Here is a 9,740-nt window from a genome sequence, read left to right on the forward strand (position 1 = left end):
CAAAATTAACAGAAATGTGCAATTTTGTATATGTTGCAATTTATATACAACATAGCATGTCATGCAAATCAATGAGATGTTTATAACAGGTCAAGAAGGTTTCCTCTAAATCGTTGTTTTATTTGAAGCGTTACTGCATCAGACTCCGGTGACTGACTTCCTCCTGTCGATCACTGATTGACGTCACGCAGCGGAAGCGTTCACACTTATTTTCATGCTAATATGGCAGCGCCGTCGGGTGGAGGCGATACGGGTAAGTGCCGCTTTTATGTCCAAATAATGATTTTCGCCTGTTTTTCCGATTCGTAACTCAGATACCCTACAGAATGTCTAGACTGACGTTTTAATGTAGATTAGACTTTATTTATAACGTGAACTGTGAGTTTGCTCTGTGCCGTTCACTGTCACAACACCGCTGTTTGTCTGAAACATGTCTGTACACATACCGACCAGCGGACGATCCGCCGCTCAGATATACTGATTGACAACAATGACTTGAACTGCATACGCAAACCGCAGTCTTATTTGGCTGTGTTTTAAAGTGAGTCGCCTACCCAGACAGTATGTGTGTGCATCACCCGCGTTCCGAACGCATGTACGAGCATCGAATGAGCGTTCCGAACTTTCGATGATGCCTAGAAATACCGTCTAGATCGGCAGCACACTATGTTTTTAGACACAGCCTCTGTGCGCGTGTGTTGGTCGTGCTCACATGCCCGATACCGCGATGTTGTTGATTTCCAGAAGAGGTGACATCATCGTTTCAGTGATGATCTCTTAGGAGGGGGTAGTAAACACTCACCTCACCGATAGCTGGACATATTATGCAGGTTTCGAGTTGGGTTGCTGTCTTAAAGGGTATAGTTCACCTAAAGATGATAATTACGTCATCGTTGACTCTAAATTGTATGTTGATCCAATCCTGTATCACTGTCTTTCTTCTGTGGAGCACATAAAGAGATGTTAGGCACTGTAACAGCCTCAGTCACTATTCACTTTCATTGCATCTTGTTCCGTATAATGAACTTGAATGGTCTCCTAGGCTGTCATTCTGCCTAACTTCTCATACAGGTTTGGACATAATGACATAATTGTCATTTGTGGGTGAACTAATCTTTTAAAACGCTCTTGCTGTGTTAATAAAATAGATCTTCACCATGATTGTTTTTTATGTTCCCTTAAGACATAACTGACTGGGTTTACATGAATAATCGGCAAGAGGGGAATTTAGATTTTTGGTGAATTGCCTGGAAACTCAATTTGACCTTTAACACCATAGACACAATATTTGTACAGCCATTCCAAAACACATCTAAGTGTAGAAATTTTGAATGCATATTCATGACCCCAAATGAAAAAAAGTATCAATTTAAACTTACCTGTGTTTCGAGTAGTTTATTATGGGTCATATTGACCAGAACACAAAAGGAGGGTTACATACTTAGATACGACCAGAAATGGGTTTTGTTATGTTTCCAACCTGCTTACTTAGACATCATTTCTAGGTATAATATGTTTGTGACACTCTAAATGCTGTCTCGGTAGGCAGCTGAGCTCACTAGTTTTGAGACAGCCTGCATTTGTTATGTTGGTGTCATCAAGTGAAGTTTTAAAAGTGTTAGTTTACCCCAAAAATGAATATTTTGTCATTAATTACTCACCCTCATGTCGTTCCAGACCCATTAGACTTTTGTTCATCTTCAGAACACAAATGAAGATTTTTTTTTTATGAAATTGGAGAACTTTCTGTCCCTCCATTGACAGTTGCACAACTACCACTTTCAAGCCCCAGAAAGGTAGTAAAGACATAGGCTAGACATTGTTTAAGTAATCCATGTGACTCCAGTGGTTTAATCTCAATTTTATGAAGTGACGTTTTTAGGCAGCACACTGTTTTTAGACACAGCCTCTGTGCGCTTGTGTTGGCTGTGCTCACATGCCCGATACTGTGATGTTGTTGATTTCCAGATGAAGATCTTTTTAATGTGCTTGCTTTGTGTTTTTACCATTTTATTGACTAAATCTCCAACTCGTGTTCAGGAGAGCACCATGACGCATGCGTGTTGTGTTGACGCAAGAGCAGACGTTGTTGTTTGAACTCGAGTCGGAGATTAATATTTTGCAAAGTTGTAAATTATGTTTGTGCATAATGTTTTGCGCAAACAAAGCACATGCGTCACATAAAACTGAAGTTAAACCACTGGAGTCACATGGATTACTTTTGTGTCTATACTACCTTTCTGGGGCTTGAAAGTGGTAGTTGTGTAACTGTCAATGGAGGGACAGAAAGCTCTCAGATTTCATTAAAAAGATCTTCATTTGTGTTCTGAGGATGAGCGAAAGTCTTAAGGGTTTGGAATGAAGACATGAGGGTGAGTGATTCATTTTCATTTTTGCGTGAACTAACCCTTTAAGGCCAGCGATAGAGTTGTGAGATATTTTGACAGAAGTCCTTTGTTTTATTTGAATATTCAAATATGTCTAATAGTCAAAATTAGATATTTATGAAATGAATTTAGGTTAAACAAGTCTCTTTTTCCACAGGACAGCTCATGCATATTAGTTTCTTTACATCAACTTTACTCACTAGGAAACTGAAACCAAATGTGTGCAAAATGATTCACTGCTGTACTGAGTCATTTAACAATCATGTAATTATTGCGACTTTTTATCTTGCAATTCTGAATTTTTTCTCAGAATTGCATGATATCAACTCGCAATTACAAGTTATAAAGTCAGAATTGTGATATATAATCTTTTTATAATCTTTACATTTTTCCCCTTAGAATTGGACTTTTTAACTATATCTCACAATTCTGAATTCAGAATTGTGAGATAAAAAGTCGCAATTATCTTTAAATTGTTTAATTCTGTGGCGGAAACAAAAGTCAAAATAAAAGTCAAATATGTTTGCTCCCTTTTTTAATATAAGTGTATTTTTACTCATATCATGTTTTTAATCCTTATTATTTCCTGTCATTTGAAGGCATTGGCAATGACCAGATAATTGCCTTGGGTTCTGCACTTCTCAATAAGTGAGTATCATCTTCTCTCCACTTCTTATTTCCCATGTTCTCTGTTTTTGTTCATTACCTCGGTCATCTCGCCCCTGTCCTGCAGCTTCGTCTATGAACGGGTTCGTCGCCATAGAGGCGGGGATGGTGATGGTGATGGTGATGGTGATGCTGAAGTAACCCGGAGTCAGTTGGGTGGCGTTGAGCTGTGTGACCCCAGCCATAAACGTCTTGCGCAGTGTTTGCAGCAGATCGGAGATGAGCTGGATGGAAATACGCAGCTGCAAAGGTAAGTTAGGGTTCCAGCTTGTGGGTGACATTCTCCACCATCTCCTGCTGTGTTCAGAAATGCCCACTGGATGGCAGTGTGCTGCAACTCATCCATACATCTTCACTGTCATTTTGCTGTAGGATGTTAAATGACTCTGCTCTTCAACCGACTCAAGACGTCTTCATGAAAGTGGCCCGTGAGATCTTCTCTGATGGGAAGTTCAACTGGGGCAGGGTGGTGGCGCTTTTCTACTTTGCGTGCCGGCTTGTCATCAAGGTAAAGACCTACGCAAGCTAAGTCTCATATTGAAATAGATTGTTTTGATGTTTTAAATATTCGTCTATCTTTTTCTTGTGCTCCTAGGCTATTTTAACCAAGGTTCCTGACATCATCAGAACCATCATAAGCTGGACTATGTCCTACATTAAGGAACATGTTGTCAACTGGATCAGGGAACAGGGTGGATGGGTAAGCAATGACAGTGACTTCTTCACTAGATCAGTTCCTTAAAATCATGTGAAATGTTTGGGTTGATGTGATATTTCCACACAGGCCACAGTGACCTTTACCAAAAACACTGATACCGAGATAAACAAAAGACACAAAACAACATGAACATTTAACTTCTGTAATGTGAAGCTCAATATTCAGGAAGTACTGTACACATGCACTACAGTTCAAAAGTTTAGAGCCAGTCATTTTTTTAAAAACATTTTTTAAAGGATGATAATTTTATTCCACAAATTAAATTGATCAAAAATGCCAATAAAGACTTTAATGATGTTACAAAAGTTTTCTATTTGATCTTTCTATTCATTAAAGAATCCTGAATAAAGTGTATCCACAAAAAATTAAGCAGCACAGCTCTTTTCAACATTGTTGATAATAATAGATGTTTCTTGAGCAGCAAATCATCATATTAGAATGATTTCTGAAGGATCATGGAGTAATGCATTTTCATGATGCTGATGAAAATGCAGCTTTGCATTACAGGAACAAATTACATTTTAAAATATATTCAAATAGAAATCAATTATTTTAAATTGTAATAATATTTCACAATATTTCTGTTTTTACTGTATTTTTGATCAAATAAATGCAGCCTTGGTGACATAAAAAACTTTTCAAAATTGCATTGACCCCAAACTTTTGAATAGTATTGTAATTTTATTGGATTTGTTTAATTGTTTGACAGAATTTATTGGTTAATATTATTTACCACACCCATTTGGCTTTGATTATGTCAGCATAGAAAATTAGAAATGTAATGGAATTCCTGAATTAATAATGCATTTTTCTTTTTTTAAGTAACCTTGAAATGTACTTTTATTTTTAAATAATAATGAATATGTGTGTTTTCAAGATTTCTTAAATCATTTAATGAAATGTGCGTGTGTGTGTGTATTAAAAAATTAATAAATAAATAAATATATAGTGGGGCGAACAAGTATTTGATACACTGCCGATTTTGCAGGTTTTCCCACTTACAAAGCATGTAGAAGTCTGTAATTTTTCAATTTCAATTGAATTCTTCAACTGTGAGTAACGGAATCTAAAACAAAAATCCAGAAAATCACATTGTATGATTTTTAAGTAATTAATTTGCATTTTATTGCATGACATAAGTATTTGATACATCAGAAAAGCAGAACTTAATATTTGGTACAGAAACCTTTGTTTGCAATTACAGAGATCATACGTTTCCTGTAGTTCTTGACCAGGTTTGCACACACTGCAGCAGGGATTTTGGCCCACTCCTCCATACAGACCTTCTCCAGATCCTTCAGGTTTCTGGGCTGTCGCTGGGCAATACAGACTTTCAGCTCCCTCCAAAGATTTTCTATTGGGTTCAGGTCTGGAGACTGGCTAGGCCACTCCAGGACCTTGAGATGCTTCTTACGGAGCCACTCCTTAGTTGCCCTGGCTGTGTGTTTCGGGTCGTTGTCATGCTGGAAAACCCAGCCACGACCCATCTTCAATGCTCTTACTGAGGGAAGGAGGTTGTTGGCCAAGATCTAGCGATACATGGCCCCATCCATCCTCCCCTCAATACGGTGCAGTCGTCCTGTCCCCTTTGCAGAAAAGCATCCCCAAAGAATGATGTTTCCACCTCCATGCTTCACGGTTGGGATGGTGTTCTAGGGGTTGTACTCATCCTTCTTCCTCCAAACACGACTAGTGGAGTTTAGACCAAAAAGCGCTATTTTTGTCTCATCAGACCACATGGCCTTCTCCCATTCCTCCTCTGGATCATCCAGATGGTCATTGGCAAACTTCAGACGAGCCTGGACATGTGCTGGCTTGAGCAGGGGGACCTTGCGAGCGCTGCAGGATTTTAATCCATGACGGCGTAGTGTGTTACTAATGGTTTTCTTTGAGACTGTGGTCCCAGCTCTCTTCAGGTCATTGACCCAGTCCTGCCGTGTAGTTCTGGGCTGATCCCTCACCTTCCTCATGATCATTGATGCCCCACGAGGTGAGATCTTGCATGGTGCCCCAGACCGAGGGAGATTGACCGTCATCTTGAACTTGAATCTTTCATTTTCTAATAATTGCGCCAACAGTTGTTGCCTTCTCACCAAGCTGCTTGCCTATTGTCCTGTAGCCCATCCCAGCCTTGTGCAGGTCTACTATTCTATCCCTGATGTCCTTACACAGCTCTCTGGTCTTGGCCATTGTGGAGAGGTTGGAGTCTGTTTGATTGAGTGTGTGGACAGGTGTCTTTTATACAGGTAACGAGTTCAAACAGGTGCAGTTAATACAGGTAATGAGTGGAGAACAGGAGGGCTTCTTTAAGAAAAACTAACAGGTCTGTGAGAGCCGAAATTCGTACTGGTTGGTAGGTGATCAAATACTTATGTCATGCAATAAAATGCTAATTAATTATTTAAAACTCATACAATGTGATTTTCTGCATTTTGGGGATTTTTTTCCGTCTCTCACATTTGAAGTGTACCTATGATAAAAATTACAGACCTCTACATGCTTTGTAAGTGGGACAAAAACTTGTTCTCCCCACTATACATGCATACATACTTGCATACTTACATACATGCGAGTACACCCCTCACATTTCAGCAAACATTTTAGTATATCTTCTCAAGGGACAATACTATAGAAATGAAACTTGGATTAGAGTAGTCAATGTGCTGCGTGTATAGCAGTATATATTTACTGTCCTCTGACTCAACCAACAGCCATTATTGTCAAAATAGCTGGCAACAAAAGTGAGTACACCCTAAGTAAACATGTCAAAACTGTGTCCAAAGGGTCAATATTTTGTGTGAGCACCATTGTTATCTAGCACTGCCTTAATCCTCCTAGGCATGGAGTTCACCAGAGCTGCACAGGTTGTTGCTGGGATCCTCTTCCACTCCTCCATAATGACATCACGGAGCTACTGGATGTTAGACACATGGCGCCTCTCCACTTTCCACTTGAGGACGCCCCACAGGTGCTCAATAGGGTTCAGGTCTGGAGACATACTTGGCCACTCCATCACCATCACCTTCACCTTCCTCAGCAAGGCAGTTGTTTGGGGTCGTTGTCATGCCGTTCGGCACAGTTTCTGAAGGGAGGGCATCATGTTCTGCTTCAGAATGTCACAGTACATGTTGGAATTCATGTTTCCCTCAATGAAGCACAGTTCCCCAGTACCAGCAGCACTCATGCAGCCCCAGACCATGATGTTACCACCGCCATGCTTGACTGTAGGCAAGACACCATTTTCTTGGTATTCCTCACCAGGGCGTCACCACACATGTTGGACACCATCTGAGCCACACAAGTTTATCCTAGTCTCATCAGACCACAGGACATGGTTCCAGTAATTCATGCTCTTGGACAGGTTGCTTTCAGCAAACTGTTTGTGGGCTTTCTTGTGACCCAGCTTCAGAAGAGGCTTCCTTCTGGGACGACGGCCATGCAAACCGACTTGTTGCAGTGCGTGGCATATGGTCTGAGCACTGACAAGCTGACCTTCCGCTTCTGCAACCTCTAAAGCAATGCTGGCAGCACTCATGCATCTGTCTTTTGAAGCCAGCTTCTGCACCTGACGCACAGCACGAGGACTCAACTTCTTTGATTGACCCTTGCGAGGCCTTTTCTGTGTGGACACCGTCTTGGAAAACCTCTGTATGACCCTGGCCTGTACTGTAACTCAGTTTCAGGGTGTTACCGATCTTCTTATAGCCTTGTCCATCTTTGTGGAGGGCAACAATTCTAATTCTCAAATCCTTAGAGAGTTATTTGCCATGAGGTGCCATGTTGAACATCCAGTGGTCAGTGTGAGAGAATTGTACTCAAAGCACAAATCTGAACTGCTCTAATACAAGATACACAAATTTGTATGGTCCTGTCGAGCAGACAAAAACATGAACATGATGAATAGGACATGTGGCTTTGCATGGTTAAACAACATACAGCTATTATCACTTAAGGTGTACTCACTTTTGTTGCCAGCTATTTTGACAATAATGGCTGTATGTTGAGTTATTTTCAGAGGACAGTAAATATACTGCTAGACAAGGAGCACATTGACTACTCTAAAATATTCTTTTAAATGGGTAATCATGAATACAAGAATAACATTTTTAAAAACTTCATGTGTTATATTTTTACCCTTTTCTTGAAGGCTTTCCCCCCCTTTCATTATCATGTATACACTCTTATCAGTTATTGACTCTTATATCAACAAATATAAAAAAAAAATAATATTTTTTTTTAAAGCTGATGTAATTTTCTCTGTATTAAAAGCTCTTCCACTCTTGCCATCTGAAACATACCATTTCTTCTCCTTTAGGAGGGAATCCGCTCCTATTTCGGGACCCCCACATGGCAAACTATCGGGGTTTTCTTGGCCGGAGTTCTCACCACAGTAGTGGTGATCCGCAAGATGTGAGCACGAGGACTTATAAGAAGGTGGAGATTGAGAGAAGAGAGGGTTAAGACAGTGAACAGAGGGTGAAACAGACCAGCAAAGGGTGAGGGGGGACAGAAAGGGATTTGAATAGAGATATACAGAGAAAGACAAATAAGAGAGTTGAAAATGACATCAACTCACCGAAAGAGAGAGAGAAGAGGAGGAAAGAAAGAGAGCATGATGCAGATGTCTCGAGCCACTCTTGTTACTCCTGAGCCTGTGCCCTTTCTCATCTACAACTTATAACATTTGCACTGAAAAATGAGAGATTAATGCGCAAGAGGTCAGGTTTAGGCTTAATTTTAGCTATTTATTCTTAGTATTGGGGTTATGGGTATCTAGGTTATATAAAATAGTTTATTGGTATTTGATTTAATTTATTAACATTGTTTGCAAGCAGGAATTTCTGATTTAGGAAAAAAAATCTTTTTTTTCTTCAAAGTGAGTAATGACAGTCACTGTTGCATTTAATAATAAAAAATATATAATAGCTCGTAAGTGTTGAATTATTGTAATATCTGTCTCTCTTTTTTTTTGAGCATACCATCTGTCATCTGAAAGAGTAGGAATGGGCTCAGGCAGTTTTTTTCTGCTATTTGAATTTCTCCTCTTCCTCATTCCTCCTCTTCTTTCATAGTTCGCCAGTTCATCGCAGCAGGGGCTAAGAAACGTCAATGAAGTTGATTATACTTGAAGGTACAATTTTAGCTGTTTATGAAGTGTTTGCAGCAGCGTTTGAGCAGTGCAGCCAACCAATCAGCACTCTGGTTGCAATATGTGGGCGTGTCTTAGTTTGCGTGAGCGCCGAGCCCCTCCTACGACAGGGATGGACAATACTAGTGATTCTTAAATGCATTCAACTTCTCTGAGCCATGAAGACAGCGTTTTTTACAGAACCAAATATTTTCCTTTTCGAATAGTGGAGGGTCCCGCTTGACTATCAAAACACTTGAAAATTCGTTCCACATGAGGGGACTTTGTGAAAAGCAGTTAGTTTCGCTTGCACTGGTGCAAACATTCGGTGTTTAAGTGATAGCGCATGGGCACAGACTCATCTCAGACTTAACAGACAAATCAGTTGAGCTTTTCCCCTCAGCAAAGTCTTCTTAGTACTGTATTTTAACCATGGTTAGTCAGACCCACAGTCCTACCTTTACATGCAATTGTTCTTTTTATATACTTGTTTCTTTCTCTTTTGGTTGTTTGGATACGGTTTCTTTTATTTTTGATTCTTTCGTTGACAGTGCCTTGGCCTTTTTATGATACTAGCCACCCCTTTTTCATCTTTTTCTACATCTTTGTAAAATGGTATCAATTGTGCACCCTAAGGCAGTCTATGTGCTGTGAGCCCATGAGTTTGTTTTGTAAGATGTAAAATGAAACAATAAATTGTTTTTATGGATTTCAATTTAAACGTGTGGTGTGTGTTTTGATTTTTTGACACAGCTTTATTATAATTTTCCACATTTTAAAATAATCATGGTAAAAGCATCAGAACTGTGAAATAACAAACAAAAGTATGGGAATTTTGTAG

General features: G+C 39.7%; 1 protein-coding gene across 1 annotated transcript; it reads left to right on the forward strand.

The window, feature by feature from the left end:
* Nucleotides 1-146: 146 nt before the first annotated feature.
* On the forward strand, nt 147-9,614 carry LOC309505428 (apoptosis regulator BAX-like). Its single transcript, XM_082178795.1, has 6 exons — nt 147-253; nt 2,987-3,035; nt 3,121-3,303; nt 3,426-3,561; nt 3,649-3,753; nt 8,087-9,614. Exons 1-6 carry the CDS (start codon nt 223-225, stop codon nt 8,183-8,185), a joined length of 603 nt encoding a protein of 200 aa, XP_082034921.1. The 5' UTR covers nt 147-222; the 3' UTR covers nt 8,186-9,614.
* The last annotated feature ends 126 nt before the right edge of the window (nt 9,615-9,740 follow it).

Source organism: Leuciscus leuciscus, assembly GCF_965113295.1.
Source record: "Leuciscus leuciscus genome assembly, chromosome: 1".
Taxonomy (NCBI): domain Eukaryota; kingdom Metazoa; phylum Chordata; class Actinopteri; order Cypriniformes; family Leuciscidae; genus Leuciscus; species Leuciscus leuciscus.